We start from the raw sequence: 18,424 nt of genomic DNA on the forward strand, positions 1-18,424 counted from the left end.
CTCTGTGTTCTGTCAGGCGTGTGTGTGTGTGTGTGTGTGTGTGTTTATGAGATGGAGTACAGCAGTACTGATGTTCTCCTTATATGGCTGAATCTCTTGAGTCTTCCATCTTGTTGAGCGATTACGTAACCTGCTCTCTCTTTCTTACAGTATGTTTGGAATGGCACACTACTCACACTATTTCTCTATCAGTGCTTTGTGTATACTGTGCACAGTATGAAACAAGTTGTGAGTCGCTTTGGATAAAAGCGTCTGCTAAATGCATAAATGTAAATGTATGATAGATTTCTGTACACATGAAATGTGATTCTATTTTATCTCGTTGTTTAGACCACTTTAAAATAAATGAAATTAATAAATGCTAAATAATTAGAGATGCACAGTAAATCACCACCATATTGGTAATAAGGCAATATTTATTGAATGATTAATATTTTTTGATCGATATAAGATATTTCTCCCTTTGACTATAATATTGTTCAGATTAACAACATGTACAATATTTTTACAGAAAATCAGATTTAATGCAAAATAACCATATTATTTTGTGAGATTTAAAATGCTACATAGTGAGTTTGTGATGTCAATGTAAAAAATGTTTTAATATATTATATTATTAAAGCCATAATTTTCAGATGAATACTCTTTTTACTAACTTAAATTTGTATTTACTCTGTATGTACATTTATTCTGATCAGAATCACTGGAATGCAAATCAGTTATGACTTTCGAACTTCCCAGCAGTGTTATTTTAGTATTATTTGTATACTATTATAGTATTTATTAATATTTTGAATTGGCTTTTATTTTTATTTATATATATATATATATATATATATATATATATATATATATATATATATATATATATATATATATATATATATATATATATATATATATATATATATATATATATATATATATATATATATATATATATATATATATATATATATATATATATATATATATATATATATATATATATATATATATATATTTATATATTTGTTTAATTTTGTTTTTTAAGTTTAGAAGCTTTTGTCATTGTTTTTTTATTTATCTTTAATTTATTACCAAGGCAACATGTCTCCTTTTTTCTTTTACATTCTTTTATCTAGTATTTTATTTTATTTCAGATTAATTTCAGTTATCAATTTTTTTTTGTTATTGTTAACAATAACAACGCTGCTTCCCAGCATGCTACTGTTTGAATTTGTTGCATTCTGCCCTCTGTTTATTATGCTATTTTTTTTATATTAGGCAGTGTACACATTATGTAGTGTGCAGTCTGGTATTATTGTGAATATAGTCGTTTTCTCATGTTATTTATACAGAGAATCATCTGTTCGGTTACATTTGTTTTGTGTGTGTGTGTGTGTGTGTAGAGTTCTCATATTCCACTGATAGACGCTCTGATGATGGCGTACACGGTGGAGATGATGGCTGTAGAGAGAGTCGTGGCTAGCGTCAAGCGCTTCTCCACCTTCTGCGCCTCTAAAGAGCTTCCCTTCGACATGGAGGACGCCATGCTGTTCTGGATCAACAAGGTCAGTGTTTCTTTTTTCTCTAACTTGGCCACATATAATTTCACATATAATGTAAGTCAAGCAAGGTTTCTTGAACCAAAACATGTTTCACTCTGAGCTATTTTTGCTACTGTAACTTTAAGATGTCTAATAGTATAGTATATCAGGCTCTTTATCTCAGTGTGAAACTGTTTGTGTTTGTGTCCCGCAGGTGATCTTGAAGACGAGAGAACTCTCTGAGAAGGAACTCAAGATGAAGCAGCCGCTGATGGATTCGCCGTGCCATCAGAAGGTCTGACCAATCACGAGTCTCGTAACCCATCCAATAGTAGACAGTTAGCATGCAGGCCTCCTCGTTGATTGGCTGAATCACTCACTGTGCATTTTACTAGACGGTTTAACCCTGTTCTCTGATCAGATTAAATTGCCTTTAAATCTGATCGTTCTCTTCTCCCAACACCTCTTTCTCTGCTCGACTTTTAACCTTTATGCTCTTCCTGTTTGTCTCTCTTGTCCCGCCCCTTCCTGTCGGATAGTCTCCCTCAAAATGGTACTGGAAGCTCGTGCCTGTAAGTGCCACAGCGCCTCCTGTGTCCGCCACGTCATGCTCCGGGCAAATGCCTAGATAGTGTGTGTATGTTTGGCAGGAGGAACGTGTGTGTCATTGTGCATCTCATTCATCCCTCTGTCTACCTCTCTCTCTGTCTATCTCAGCCTGATCTCATGAGCGCTTTGGCCCATTGCATGCTGGAGCCAGTGGAATTCTCTCGTGTGGTACAGTACTCACACTCAACTGTTTGCAACATTGATAATAATCATTAATGTTTCTTGAGCAGCAAATCCACATATCAGAATGATTTCTGAAGGATCATGTGACACTGAAGACTGGAGTAATGATGCTGAAAATACAGCTTTGATCACAGGAATAAATTACATTTTAAAACATATTTAAACAGTTATTTTAAATTGTAATAATATTTTACAATATTAATGTTTTCACTGAATTTTTGATCAAATAAATGCATCTTTGGTGAGCAGATAGACTTCTTTAAAAACATTAAAATCTCACCAACCCCAAACATTTGGACAGTAATTTATCAGGACCCAAAATAAATAGCAAACTTTTAACACGTAAACAGTACTTCACTCTTCCATGCATCCATCTGTCTTTTCATGCATCCACACATCCAATCATTCAAAATATCATCCTGTGGTTTATTTTGTGTTTGCTGAAGATGCTTGACTTCAGATGAATTGGATCTGTGATGTAGAGGCAAAGACCTTCAGACCCTCACTATAGAAGAGAAAGTGAAATAAAATTACTGTTAAACTGAATTTGGAGAAATTACTTCTATGATCCTGGCTCCTGCTTCTATCCGATCCTGTCCCTCTATCTCTCAAAAAACACCCAAAATAATGATGGTCTTATGTAGATTATTTTCATTAACTTTTTATTTTCATACTCATTATTATTTTCATAAAAGCTGCATGCTAAGTTTAAAACTCAGCAGCAAAAATAAATAAAAAAGACTACCTAGAGACTGGATTTTTAGATTTAATGTATACTGTATACAATATATATATATATATATATATATATATATATATATATATATATATATATATATATATATATATATATATATATATATATATATATATATATACTGTGTATGTGTATATATATATATATATATATATATATATATATATATATATATATATATATATACTGTGTATGTATATATATGTATATATATATATTATGGATGTGTGTGTGGTGTGTGTTTGTTTTTGTGATTTATGAGGACACAAATTTGTATAATGACATGGGTATTACACTGGTATTACGATGTAAACATGAAAAACAAAACTGTGTGTGTGTGTGTGTGTGTGTGTGTGTGTGTGTGTGTGTGTGTGTGTGTGTGTGTGTGTGTGTGTGTGTGTGTGTGTGTGTGTGTGTGTGTGTGTGTGTGTGTGTGTGTGTGTGTGTGTGTGTGTGTGTGTGTGTGTGTGTGTGTGTGTGTGTGTGTGTGTGTGTGTGTGTGTGTGTGTGTGTGTGAAATAAATTGGCACAGAATAAGCCACTTTGCCACAAAACACATTCCACTTTATGAAAGTTAAAAAAATTGCATGAAAGTATTTTTTGAAAGTAGGTTTGTTCTACTCATGAAAATTCTGTCATCTGTGTTTATCGTAAGTATGCAACAAAAAAAAAAATCAGCAAATAATCACACAAAAAATCTTCCATTTTAGTGTGTTCCTCACACAGTTATCATGAATCCAAAGGCTTTGAATGTAATGATTTGATACTAAGTAATATAATTATTATTATTAAGTTGTACAGACTACCTTTGTGTTATGTGCTCTTTGGAGCTCAGCAGACATAATCCACATTTATTTTATGGAAAAGATACATGGTTTATTTCTTACAAAGAACAAAAACGTATTTTTTGAGTGACATGAGTCAGTTAAATGACAGGATTTTCATTTTCGAGTGAACTGTCATGTAGTTAAAGTGAGCGTGTCATTTAGTGTGTGAGAGACTGAATTCATGTGTCTGATCTGTGTTAGATGCTTTATAAGTCCCTGCCTGCTCTCTCTCAGGTCCGTTACCGCAGAGAACACCTGTCCGGCCGTGCTTTCCCCCACCTGGAGGTGATCGAGGACCTGATGAAGGATGTTTGTGATGGAGCGGCACTGCTAGCGGTCGTCCACTTCTACTGCCCCGAATACATGAGGCTAGATGGTATACACACACACACACACACATATATACAAATGACAAACTTATTCTTATGTAAACTGTTGCATTCAGTTCAACTCAAAAATGTATGCAACGATATAGAAATGTAGTTTTTTATTTATTTATACAGATTTATAAAGTAGTTTCAAAGTTAAAATTGATTTACACATTCTCTTTAATGTAATGTTTGAAAAAACAGCATTTATTTGATATAGAAATGTTTTGTACTTACCCCAAACCTTACTCAAACAATTATATACAAATAGTTTTCTCAATTCATTCTTTTGTTAAGTGTTAGGTCCATTAACATTTACAGCAGAGACTTACAAAAAAGGAAAATAAAGCAATTTGTCAGTCAACAATATTTGTAATATTCAATGCAAAATGCCTTCAATTGAATCCCACAATTAATGCAAGAATGATTTAGATATTATGCATACAGATTTTTGTTTTGTTTTAAAGTTGTAAAGCTCTAAGTTGTTTTTCTCTGTTAGACATATGTCTGAAGGAGGTGCCGTCTCTGTCGGATAGTGTGTATAACATCCATCTGCTGCGGGAGTTTTCTAACGAATACCTGAACAGGTGTTTTTACCTGCACACTGAAGACCTGCTCTACGGCCCACCGGTGCTAAAGGTCTGTACCTAAATATATTTCGTTCGGTACTATAAAAGTATTTAGTTACCTTCGAAGAAACCAAAGGCCAAATTAAGACAACATCATATACAGGGCTTGACATTGAGAACCCACCAGATGTGGGTGTATTTCAGCAGTGGCGTGTAACGCAGTCACTCCTACTAGCCACTTTGGCGGGTTGAATTTGATATATAATTGATACATTTTTCAGTTGTAGTCTTTAAAAAAGGATTCTGAAATAATAAACTACTTGCAATGTAGTGTTGTCAAAAATATACCTTTTTCGATACATAATGAGCAGTGTTGGGCACGTTACTTTAAAAAAGTAATTTTTTACTTCTGTTACTTCTTACAAATAGTAACTTAGAGTTAGTAACTGAGTTACATCATTATAAAAGTAACTAATTACCAAAGTAACTTTTTTTTTTCTTCAAATGTTCATATATGTCAAATAACTTGGATGCCCCCAATATTAAATATGTTAACCCTCTGGTGCTCTTCAGTCATTTCTGACCGGAAAATTTTCTGTTTTGAAATGTTAAAAATCACAGCTTCATCAGAATGATATGAAACTTGGTGACTTTTCTAGCATTAGGTATGTAAACACACACAAAAAATTGGGGTCATGATTCGAGCATGCTAATTGGTCATAAAAAAAAAAGTACCATTCATTGTCTGCGGTCATAAATGACCGACCATAGGAAATTAATGGGAAATCGGCAAAAATTTACTGAATATTTGTGTGTACAATCTACAAATCGGCCACAATGCTGAAAAAAAGTACACAGCAGTAAAAGGGTGACACTCTAAAACATCAAGAGTGTGATATTGACACATCCACTCACTCACACACACACACCTATGAAAAACTGAGCCTATGAACCACATTTAGACTTTTTTTAAATCACAGCTTCATCGGAACAATATGAAACTTGGTGACTTTTCTAGCATTAGGTATGTTAACACACAAAAAAATTGAGGGCATGATTCGAGCATGCTAAGTGGTCGTTAAAAAAAAAATACTCCCACTTGTGCTCTTCGGTCAAAAATGACACCATAGGAAATGAATGGGAAATCTGCAAAAACACAAAAATTCACAGAATTTGTGTGTGTACAATCTACAAATCGGCCACAATGCTGAAAAAAGTACACAGCAGTAAAGGGGTGACACTCTAAAACATCAAGAGTGTGATATTGACACATCCACTCACACACACACGCACACTTATACACACACACACCTATGGAAAACTGAACCTATGAACCACATTTGGAATTTTTAAAAATCACAGCTTCATCGGAATAATATGAAACTTGGTGACTTTTCTAGCATAAGGTATGTAAACACACAAGGGCATGAGGGCATGATTCGAGCATTTCGTAAAAAAAATACTCCCACTTGTGCTCTTCGGTCAAAAATGACACCATATGAATGGGAAATCTGCAAAAACACAAATTCACAGAAAAAAATCTATATTTCTAACAAACAAAAAAATATCTAAAACTTTATAATAAATAGTCTTTGAGATTTTTTAAATATATATTCAAATCCATAAAAAAATCATTAAATGTGTTCAAAACAGAACTAGGGAATTCTCCATAGAGACCTCTAGTGATTACACCCATGGTTGCATGATTTCTTAAATAATTCCAAAAGAGGGTGCTAATCTGCCTTCAAAAAAAAATTAATTTGAAGGCCTAGTCTCTGTTTTAACCTGAAATACTGCAATAATAAAAAATAATAAAAAAAATTTAATTACAAAAAAAAGTCTAATTTTCAATGGCAAAAATAGACCATAATTATTGCATAAATATAAAAAAAATACCTTCAAATCATCTCAAAATACAAAATTAAAAAAATATATTATTGAAGAAAAATAAATTGCATTGGTTTTACTGGGGTGGAGGAATTTTAATTTTTAGGTGTCCGGTCACTTAAGACCGGGAAGACAACCAATGCAACCCCTAAAAGAAGAGCACCAGAGGGTTAAATGAATGAATTGGACACTAAATAGAATAAATTATTATTATAAAACTATTAGTAATGTTGCTGTGGGACAATGTGAGAGACAGCTATCAAATTCAATACATTATTGTAAATATTATCAGTAGACCTACTATAGTGTAAATATTGTGTAAATATTATCAGTACTATACTACTCCTTTGGTAGTGGAGCTCACGTTATCACCTGGGTTTTTAGCCACTAATTTTGTGGCAGCATGTGATGATGTGAGGCGCTTCATTAGATTAGAATTACTTGCCACCGGTGTGGAGAGACTCTTTCTTCCTGGGCATAAGTTGCACGTTACATAAACATTCTTACCTTTCACCTCAACGAGGGAAAAGTAGCGCTTATACTTCCAGTTTGCGAAAGCTACCTTTGAGGTTGTTGGACTTCCATCGCTCTGATTCCTCCTGGTCGTTGGTGTGTGTGACTGTGCATATGCGTGTGCGTGTGTGTCATAGGTGTGTGTGTGTGTGTGTGTGTGTGTGTGTGTGTGTGTGTGTGTGTGTGTGTGTGTGTGTGTGTGTGTGTGTGTGTGTGTGTGTGTGTGTGTGTGTGTGTGTGTGTGTGTGTGTGTGTGTGTGTGTGTGTGTGTGTGTGTGTGTGTGTGAACTCAACCTATCAACCTCAACCTTGTCTCCCATCCACCAATCATCATCAGTTATGTGTACCAGAAACACGCATGGCATGCACGCCCGCCCGCACACACACACCAACCAACCAGAGAAAAAAAACGTAGCAGGTCCGACTGACCGAGAGCCTGTTAAGATGAAAACCGCTTCAGTGAGCTCAATTATTAACGCCGCATTTTATTCTCAGTAACGCTAACGGCGTTGTAACGGGAGAAACAGTAATTCATTTGATTACTCGTTACTGAAAAAAATAATTCCGTTAGTAACGCCTTTTATCTATAACGCCGTTATTCCCATCACTGATAATGACACTGAAATATATCTTAAACGCTTGTAATACTCATTTTCCTGCAGAATAGATACACGATACCAGCTGCTCTTTCTCTCTCTCACATCTCTCAGACAGCGAGTTACACACAAACCCTCCTCCCCTCACTCGCTCCTTTCATTTCATTTGCTCCAGATGAATATTGTTGCTGTTACAGGGCTTGTATTTCAGCGTGGGATTTGCACGTATTACACATCCGATTTTGTGCTCACACCCAAAGTCCACACACATTAAGCCTCTCAGTACTAAATCGAGTTATTTTCCTCTGCTTATTGCACTTTAACAGTCAAATACACACAAACATTTTTCAAAATGCCAGTCTTGGCAAGTATTGACGTAAACACAGTCAGTTATGTTTAACGTGAACGTAAACAGTTGAGAAAGAAAACGCATGTGTAACAGTATAATGGATCCATGCGTCAGGTCTTAAAGTGACAGCAGCCTAATAAAACTGCTGACAAATTATGAGATAATATTAAACATACCTATATTTCCCCTTGGTATCAATGTTAAAAAAACACTAGCCATAGTGGCTGGTGAGCAAAAAAGTTCATGTCAACGTCTTTCGCAGTTAAGACAGCCCCAGAATGCATTGCATACAAATCTGCTTAATGCTATTAAACTAACATGCTTAAAAACATGTTAATCTAATTGATTTGAACTAATCTACTTGATATGTGAGGATTGCTATTTGTGTGGAGCAGACTGTTTAAAAACAGCCATTTATGAGGTTCTATTTCATTTAGCGGACTGCTTTAGAAGGCCTATGTAGGTAGTAGACAGCTGTCAGTTTCTAGGTCTATAACCTAGTGAGCTGCTTTTGCTAACAGATTCCCTGTGTGACGTTGACTTGCTCTTGTTCCTCCAGCATAACGTGATGGTTTTCATTGCTGAGCTCTTTTGGTGGTTTGAAGTAGTGAAGCCGGACTTCGTAAAGCCAAGAGACCTACAAGAGGTTAAAGATGGTAAGAACCAAGTCTTAAAAGCTTGATACTTTCAAATACACACTTGGTTTCTATCTGAAGACGTCCATCTCATGTTTCATTCACTCTTTATTATCTTTATGCTGTGTTGTTATTGACAATCTGACAGTGAGAGCGTCTCTTCAGCCAAAGAGTTCCCGTCCCCATGTGCCCATATCCAATGCCACTAAGCGTAGCTTTTTAACTCCGTCTCCTTCAGCCGACTCGTTGGCGACAGCTGCCAACCCTGACGGTTGTATGCGGTATTACTTGCACCCTGAGGAGTCCTTGTCTGTGTAAGTCTGTTTAAAGTACCTAACGATATGTTGCACATTGCAGTACGTATTTAACCATTGCACTTCATTGCTTTACATTACAATTATGCAATATCACAATTGGGTTGTGATTGAAACTGTGACCAATGAGCTAACAGGTTAGTTAATAGTGTTAAGCCTCGTTCAGACTGTCAGTCCAAATCTGATTTTTGTGCATATACAATCAGATTTAGCAAGTGTGAATGGTATGTGGTTTGAAATCCTATTCATATATTGCATTTCTGGAAATCTGTTTCAGTCTGACTGCTCTGATCGGGTTTATGTGACTTTCTCACGCCCCGTAAAATGTAAACATCAGACGTTGTTATAGGAAACATGCTGAAAGTCGCTGCAGAAACGAAGGTTGTGTTGTTGCAAAGTGCAGAAAATGACAATATAAAGCTGCGTTCAAACTAGCGGCGACACAATCCCGTGAAGTTCAATGGAGAGCTGCCGACTGGCGAAATGGGCGACAGTGACCGTTGGCGACAGGATGTAGGCATGTCCAGCAATGCAACAAAGTTGAGATATGTTCAACTTTGTGCAAATGAAGAGCAACTTTTCGGGAGCGACAACCAATAGGAGTGAAGTCAGTGGAGCGCACGTGATTCAGTATCGAGGCAAGATGAAGAAGAAGCTAATTTTAGCAGTCAGCAACTGTCCTATAATTGATGATATGTCTCTGTGTAAATACGGTGGTACTCACCATGCTGACTCCAAGCCTGAATGGTTTCGTGAGCCCAGATAGACCGGCATTTGCCCTTTTGCTCCAGATAAATAGCTGCGATGGCAAAAGCACTCGTTTTTTAATTATTTAATATTAGGCATTTTATGTGCTGATTCCATTTATCACTTTTCTTCCAAAATATAGAGGCAAGAAAACTGATTCCTTGTCTACAACATGGAATAACAACTGTGAATGTCGTTCACAAACGATACTAGGCAACCAGTAGTGGGAACACCCACTAGCGACCTCATCGCCACTGGCAACATGCATCGATAAAGTCGCTGGTTGTGTGAACGCAGCTTAAAGGAACACTCCACTTTTTTTGAAAATAGGCTCATTTTACAAGTCCCCTAGAGTTAAATAGTTGAGTTTTACCGTTTTTTAATCCATTCAGCCGATCTTTGTATCTGGCGGTAGCACTTTTAGCATAGCTTAGCATACATCATTGATTCTAATCAGTCCATTAGCATCTCATTCAAAAAATGACCGAAGACACTTTCAATATGTTTCCTATTTAAAACTTGACTCTTCTACCGTTACATCGTGTGCTAAGACCAACTGAAAATTAAAAGTTCCGATTTTCTACACCTATATGGCTAGGAACTACTGTCTCATTCCTGCGTAATAGTCGCGGATCTTCGCGGCAGTACCATGGCTGCAGCAGCGCAATGATATTACAGCGCCTGAAAGTAGCCCCCAGCTAGGTAACTTTCAATGTAACCGGCACTAAGTTTGTGTAGTTGCAGAGAGAGTTTCAGGCTTGCAGCCGACAAATTGTGTTGTGGATTTACCTGTGTGATTAGCCATGGTTCTGTGTGTTGTAAAGGGCTGTGATAGTAAGTCGAAGGTGTAAACTACCACCATGTTTCACAGAATACCAACGAATCATTGCGCCGCTGCAGCCATGGTACGCCCGCGACTATTACGCAGGAATGAGAACGTAGTTCCTAGCCATATAAGTGTAGAAAATCGCAACTTTTAATTTTCAGTTGGTCTTAGCACACGATGTTACTGTAGAAGAGTCAAGTTTTAAATAGGAAAAATATTGAAAGTGTCTTTGGTCATTTTTGAATGAGATGCTAATGGACTGATCAGAATCAATGATGTATGCTAAGCTATGCTAAAAGTGCTACCGCCAGATACAAAGATCGGCTGAATGGATTCAAAAACGGTAAAACTCAACTATTTGACTCTAGGGGACTTGTAAAATGAGCCTATTTTCAAAAAAAGTGGAGTGTTCCTTTAATATGGAGACGATATGGATTCCTTTAATTTGAAACCAGCGGAGACGACTGCAAAAAATAAAGCCACACAAACCAGCCTCCTACGTATGTGCTGCTGCCTCATAAGATGCCGTAGTCCAGTGCGGCGGATACACATTGTCATGTTTTAAATAAGGCCCGTTAGTTCAGTAGTAGGGTGACCAAACATCCTGTTTTCCCAGGACATGTCCTGTTTTCAAGTCCCTAATATAACAATTTTCTATCCATACAGAGGGGGCATACTTTAAATGTATTGAAATTAATAAAGAATCTCTGAGTAAACTTCGAGTATCATTTGAGTATCTCATTGTCGGGCCGAGTGTGTCCTGGTTTTCGGTAATCAAAATATGGTCACCCTAGTCAGTAGGCGGTCTTTCGTGGCTGTTCGAACACATTCGACCATGAGTGTTTACACTACGAAAGCAATCCAGTCGAATGCGTTTTCGACTACCTCTTGAAGTGGTCGAAAGTGACAAGCTCAAAATGTTTTAGACCCTGTGTACACCTGTATTTAGCACCGTCCACTTGTGATCCGATCGACCAAAAGCTGTATTGCAAACCCCTCTCCTCAACATTTGACTGTTTTCGACTGTAGGTGAAGAGGAAAGTATATAGTGAGCAGTAAAATTATGGACTTTGGGCCCTATTTTAACGATCTGAAACGCAAGTGTCAAAGCGCGAAGCGCAAGTAACTTTGTGGGCGGGTCTCGGTGCTGTTGCTATTTTCCCGGCGGGATAAATGGCTCTTGCGCCCGGCGCAAATCTAAAATGGGTTGGTCTGAAGTAGCTTCATTATTCATAGGTGTGGTTTGGGCGTAACGTGAATAAACCAATCAGAGCGTCATCCAACATTCCCTTTAAAAGCAGGTGCGCAAGTTCCATTATGGATTGCTATTATTATGGCGTATTTACCAGGCGCACGCCAGGAGCGGTTCACAGCCGAGGAGACTGATGTGCTTGTAAGAGCAGTGAAAGACAGAGAAGTTGTGTTGTATGGGGATGGGAGAAACCCACCCAAAATAGCGTCGGTTAAACCGGCGTGGGAGGAAATAGCCACAATTGTTTCATCAGCTGGCATCCCCAGGACGTCGCACCAGTGCCGCAAGCGCTACAATGACATCAGAAGACGGGGAAAGTCCAAGCTTGCCAGCATCAATCGGGCACGCCGTGAAACGGGAGGTGGATCTGCCTCTACTCAGGACCTGACGCCAGCAGAGGACATCGCTGCGTCCACCCTCACCGATTTTTTTTCCTGGTTCTTGACGGACAAACCAATTTGTTAGATGTCCTTATATACATATATGTCTTGCCAGAAGTTGCCACTATTGGGCAAACAGGTCTTATCCTTAATTATTAGACTACAATTAGCCTGAATAATTTGTAAGCTAGATTTATGCCTATTTTTTCACATCTTCGTGGCACACCACAATGATTTCCGTCATCTCATGTGTTAATATTTTTTAGTGTAACAATTTATGATTTGCAAAAATAACTGTTGCATCTGTGTAGATTACATGAGCAAAGTGTATGCGCGTTGTGCACGCTATACATTATGGTCAAGCATGCGCCCTTAAAATAGCATAATGAACAACGCGCAACGCGCCACTGACTTTAGACTAGGTTTTTTCTGGTCAGTGGCGCAATTGTTTAATGGAACAGCAAAATAGCACCAGGGATTGTTTGCGCCGGAACACGCCTCCTTTTTTGCGCTGAACCGCCCAGGTAGCGCAAGTTCATTCACTAGTTTAGCGACGTGCTTCTGTGGAGGGAAAAGCGCGCTTTGCGCGGGTGCAAAATAGGAATGACACATGCGTCGGTGTACAAAGTCAATTGCGCTGGGTGCAAGATAGGGCCCTTTGACTTTACCGCGTTTACTCTTTCGCCTACTATTGAAGCTTTTAATCACTGTAAGAAAAAGGTCTAGTGTTGATAGCAGACTTCTTTGATGTTTCTGTAAAGAAAGACGTCATTAAACAGGTACTTAAAGATGACTTGTTTGAGAAATTAGTAAATGCAGGAATTTTGCCTAGAGAGTCAGCTGAAAGCGTTAAGGTTCAGTCTGAAGCTTCACGGGAAGCTGAAGATGTGAATCTTAACTCAGACTCCGTTATGTCTCAAGATCCAAAGATTGTTTTGAAGTTAAAGGAATTGGATCTTGCGATTAAAAAAACAGGAATGTGAGGCAGAAAATATAAAGCTTCGGGTAGTGGAGAGGCAGGCTGACCGAGATATCCAACTAAGTAAATTGGATCTAGAATCAGAGCGCTTGGCTAGAAACCCAGTACCGCTACCATGTACTAGGCCCCAGACTGGCGGTAGTACAGTCACAGAGGACTTTTCTCATGCACCCTCCAGCGACTATTTCCATGTTAGTAAGTATATAAGACTTGTGCCTCCATTCAGGGCGACAGTAAGTCGATTCGTATTTTGTCGCATTCGAGCGTGTCGCTAGTAAATTAAGATGGCCAAAAGATATGTGGGCTTAACTACTCAAGTGTAGCCTTACCGGGAAAGCTGGCAGGAAGTGCAGCAGATTGTCTTGCCTGCTGGTTATCGGTAACAAGTCTTGAAACTTGCCCATGAAAATGCTTTGGCTGGTCATGTTAGTATAACAAAAACCTATTACTAGCTATTTTTTTGGGCCAGGTCTTAAGTCAGCAGTGTCCAGTTTTTTGTAAGTCATGTCATACGTGTCAGTTGGCAGGAAAACCTATTCAGAAAATTCCACCTGCACCCCTTTGTCCTATTCCAGTTGTAAGTGACCCGTTTGAGCGCTTAATTGTTGACTGTGTTGTACCGTTACCCAAAGCTAAGTCAGGACACCAATACATTCCGACCATTATGTGTGCTGCGACTCGCTTCCCAGAGGCTGCTCTGCTACGCACGTTAAAAGCTAAGGTTGTGGTAAAAGAACTGCTCAAGTTCTGTACTACTTTTGGATTGCCAAAGGTAATTCAGAGTGACCAAGGGTCAAGTTTTACTTCCAGGGTTTTTAAACAAGCGCTAGAAACCCTTGGTATAGACCACCAAACGTCCTCAGGACATTACAGTTGCGGTTGTTTTTGCCGTATACCTACCAATGCACATACACAATATGGCCAGTCAATACTTTTAGATCAGATTCCAAACGGATACACAAATAATCGGCTTTGGCCTGACAGTGTGGACGTAACCTTAGCTCTCTCTAGTGTTTTACTTGAATTTTCAGTAATTATTGTGTAAAATTATATATTTAACATCTTAACTGTCACCGTCCCACAGGTGGGACGCCTGGTGCTCTTTTTTTGATCGCCTTTTTTCATATCATTTATTTAAGTAATTATCACAAATTAGGTATCATTTGAAAGCTTACAAACTCAAAATTCATCCTGTGAAAACCGTTTTGAAATCGGACATTGTGTTGCCATGGAAACGTTACTCTAAATTATTCTAGTGGGCTCCTCCCCTAGTGGGCGCTGTCATGTTTCATATTACAACAATTATTTTAACTACTTTATATTCAAAATCGTTTCCAATCTTGACAAAACGCATATTGTCGGAAAGGTCTGAGTCTCAAGGGTCCATATTTGGTGACTGTTTTGTGATGGAAGTAATATTTGGACAGAAATTTACAGGAAAATGCATCAAAAAAACAATAAATGGAATTTGAATGACACCCGGTGGCTATTTTTGGTACAGCACCCTAAACAAAATCTCATGGGGACTTCAATTTTTGTGATATCAACTTCAAATTTGGAACACAAATTGGTTAGACATATGGCTTTGATTTTATAGTAATTTTAGAGTAAATTCTTTTTTGTAAAATATATATTTTATATGAAATAAAAAATATTTAGTACAGTATATTTCATTTACAGTAAATTTAAACTTCCATAACTATTTCATACTTTCATATTTTGAATTGCTTTCACTTCAGCAATAATCTGCAGAATGTCGTCTTTAAAACGAGACCAAACTTTGGTCTATATTCCAAAGCATTCTTGAATTACAGCCCTTTAAGTTTGGATAGTGCATTTTCATGTGTATTCTCAAAAAGGGGGGTGACAGTTAATTAACTAATTTTGTTCTTTTACAATTAAATAGCATAGATAGGATAGACTCACATACACACACCTATATGGCTTGTTGCACCTAGCCATTTGACATTTCTTGTAATAGAGCTGATATTTTGTTTCTGTTTCAGAAGAAATAGAAGCCCCTCCCCCTCCCACCCGCTCCTCCCGTTACGGCAGAGACAGCAGAAGCCCTCTCAGGGGGAAGAGAGTTCAGGTATATACATCTTCGAATCAAACTTTCAGCTTAATATTGCATTTAAATAGATGTGATTTGATTAAATTGTTCAATTCTCTTTCTATTTTTTTTATCTCTCTCTGTCGTTCTGTGAGCAGAGCTCAGGAATAGGTCAAACTCTTTGTCCCGTATGGATGGACTCATGCTTGGATCACAGCTTGCCTGGCCAGAACGGAGACAAAGGTTAGGGTTAAATGATATGTTAAAACTATCAAAATTGTTTTTGTGAATTGAAATAAAGCTGAAAGTTAAATAGGAATTTAAATGGCAAACGCACATTGACCAATGCTTAACCTAAAATGAAAACTGCACACATAAAAAATAGATAAACTTAAATAACAAATTAAATGGCATATATATAGAATTAATTAGGCATGGACAATCTGACCAAAAATATATCATGGTAACGGTCATGAAATATCACTGTTGTTATTTTTGCTGGAAATTCTATGAAAATGTGTTTTTTGAAAAATCCAGTAAATTAAATCCATTACAAATGACAGCTGCTTTATCTCATTGGATAATTTTTTCCTTTTATTTGGAACTTGCAGAATCTCTACAGGTTGACACATTTCTACCATTGCACAATTTATAATCCCAGTCCTGGAATATTTGACTAACCCGTTCAAATGCATACATCTGTATCTCTTGTTTTCTCAGACCCATCTCTCAAATGGAGACGGATTGGGAACGTATATGTGGCGATAATATCAGCTTGGCTCGTTCCATTAGCAAGGACAGTTTAGCCTCCAACGTCATCTCCATTACGCCACGACACCGCATCAATGGCCAGCCCCTCCCCCAGACACGTCACTTTGACAACCAGGAGGAAGAGGAGGAGCTATTGGCTGTCATTAACCCCGAGGGCGCTGCTGCATCCAGAGAGAGTTTCTACTTGGAACCGTTGCAACCTGCGGTTCTACGACCAAATAAGGAGAAAACGGGGATTAGTAAACGGGATGAGAGTGGCGAAGGACGGGGTCAGGGACGCCGGGGGACGTATACGCCCACAGAATGCATGCTCAACCGGACGTTTACTCCAATCAATAGCATAGAGCAAGAGAGCTCTCGAGCGCAATCCCCCGGAAGCTTCTTCCTGCACGACGACGGGGAGTGCGTGCGGGACAGTCCGCTCGGAGCCTGGGAGGACATCGCCTCAGACTCTGAGTTTGATGAAGATGATGAAGTAGAGGTTCAAGAGCAAGAGCTTTCCAAAGAGCTTCTGATGCAAGCTGGGAGGAAATGTGCTGGCTTCGTAGAGGAAGAGGAGTCCTTGAAATTGCGCGAGGACGTTTGTGTGCACGAACGGGACGATAAGGAGGGTGAGAGCGGGCGGGCAAGTCCCTGCCCCAGCATGTTGTCGCAGGCCAGCAGCACATCGACCGGCCGCATGACGAGTTTCGCAGAACGCCGCAGGCATCGAGTCGGGTTTCCCGATGGTTGCCCCAGCACTGGAAGCTCGCAGACAACCACTCCCGATGGATCCGAAAGCGTGCACTTCCCCTCGGACAAGAGTCCGGGAACACCAGGTGGCCGCCCTGGTCTCGCATCCGAACTCGTACACCTTCGCATGCAGTTGGAGGAAAAACGGCGAGCCATCGAGATGCAGAAAAGGAAGATGGAGAACTTGTCGGCACGCCAACGGCAGCAGCTGGGAAAGGCGGCATTCTTGCATGTCGTTAAAAAAGGGAGGAGCGACACACTGCCACACCCACTCAAAACGGATATTGTGTTTAAAGGGAAACCGATTGCGAAGGACGATGCATTCGTTGAGGTTCTGAAAGCTCGAGGAAAGGACTCTGAGCATAAAGAAACGTCAGTAACGCCATTAGAGGATAAGGACAATCGTTTGAGTGTCCCGGGAGGGGGTGGAGCTTCAGACGATGTGGGCGGAGAGCCAGATCTCAGCGAATGTAGCCGCTCCATCGAGCTCCTGAACGATGCGATCGGGGCGATACAGCAGCAAATGATGCAACTGTCTCTCCAGCAGGACTTGCTCATGAAACAGACCGTCCAGTCCCCGCAGGAACAGCCGCAAACCAAACCAAGCACTGTGCCGATCTTAAACGAACAGCCGCCGGAGCAGCACGAGACTAAATCGCGCCTTTCCGTCCAGTTCACGGAAACTCTTTCAACCGCGACCAAGCGTCCTCCCAGACTCAGCTCGAGTCGTACGCCTCGGGCGAAACCTAGCGACCTCAAACTGAGCAAAGATACCAACAGTCGTCCAGCAGCAAAAGTAAGCACTCCAACGCCGGGTGGCAGGACCCCCCGTGCTGAGAATGAGGAAGAGGGTGGGGTTAAAGATAGTGGGCGTGGCTTGAAAGGAATTATTCGGAATACTACATTCAGACTGCCTGAAACTGCAAACAGACACAACGACAACCTTGACTCGCCCCAAACTGAACTCCCCTCCACGGAAACGTCATCTGACGAGCCAACCCAGGAGCAGAGCGAGTCCGGTGGCTCAGAAAAGGAATATGTTCCAGTTCCATCTGAGGAAAACAGAATGAAAGCACAGCTGATTGAGGTGGACCTATATGAACTGGCTGACCCGTCAGAACCTGATGGTGAACAGAAGTCCGGACTGGGCTTCTTCTTCAAGGTACTAGAGCATTTGCACAAATATGTATTGTTAGGGGCCAAGCACAGAAGGTGCGAAGGCACCTATAGAAATCGGTAGCGTTCTTATTATTCTTCTTCTTCCGTTTCTTCTTCTTCTTCCGCCATTGGAGTCTATGGCAGCCCATAGAACCGCTTGCGGGAAAGTTATGAAATTTGGCACACAGATAGAGGATAGTCCCAACTGTCACTATAGCAAATTTTGATTCTCTAACACAATCCCTCTAGCGCTACCACCTGTCCAAAGTTGCACTCATGTTTATGCTAATAACTTTTGAACCATAAGGGCTAGAAACAAAATGATTTTTTCTCTGATCCCTTGGCTCAAGACAATTTGATATTTTTAACCCGCCATTTTGAATTTTCCGA

The 18,424-nt window shown here is 39.3% G+C and overlaps 1 protein-coding gene across 1 annotated transcript in view; it reads left to right on the top strand.

The window, feature by feature from the left end:
• Positions 1-18,424, top strand: part of camsap1a (calmodulin regulated spectrin-associated protein 1a) — a 40,952-nt gene that overhangs the window by 14,825 nt on the left and 7,703 nt on the right. The window contains exons 4-13 of the mRNA XM_079835809.1: positions 1,392-1,553; positions 1,744-1,824; positions 2,247-2,306; positions 4,140-4,281; positions 4,773-4,912; positions 8,747-8,843; positions 8,971-9,136; positions 15,327-15,412; positions 15,532-15,616; positions 16,094-18,038. Coding sequence (XP_079691935.1) covers positions 1,392-1,553; positions 1,744-1,824; positions 2,247-2,306; positions 4,140-4,281; positions 4,773-4,912; positions 8,747-8,843; positions 8,971-9,136; positions 15,327-15,412; positions 15,532-15,616; positions 16,094-18,038 — 2,964 coding nt within the window. The remainder of the gene's footprint in view (positions 1-1,391; positions 1,554-1,743; positions 1,825-2,246; positions 2,307-4,139; positions 4,282-4,772; positions 4,913-8,746; positions 8,844-8,970; positions 9,137-15,326; positions 15,413-15,531; positions 15,617-16,093; positions 18,039-18,424) is intronic.

Source organism: Gobio gobio (genome assembly GCF_949357685.1).
Source record: "Gobio gobio genome assembly, chromosome: 14".
Taxonomy (NCBI): Eukaryota; Metazoa; Chordata; class Actinopteri; order Cypriniformes; family Gobionidae; genus Gobio; species Gobio gobio.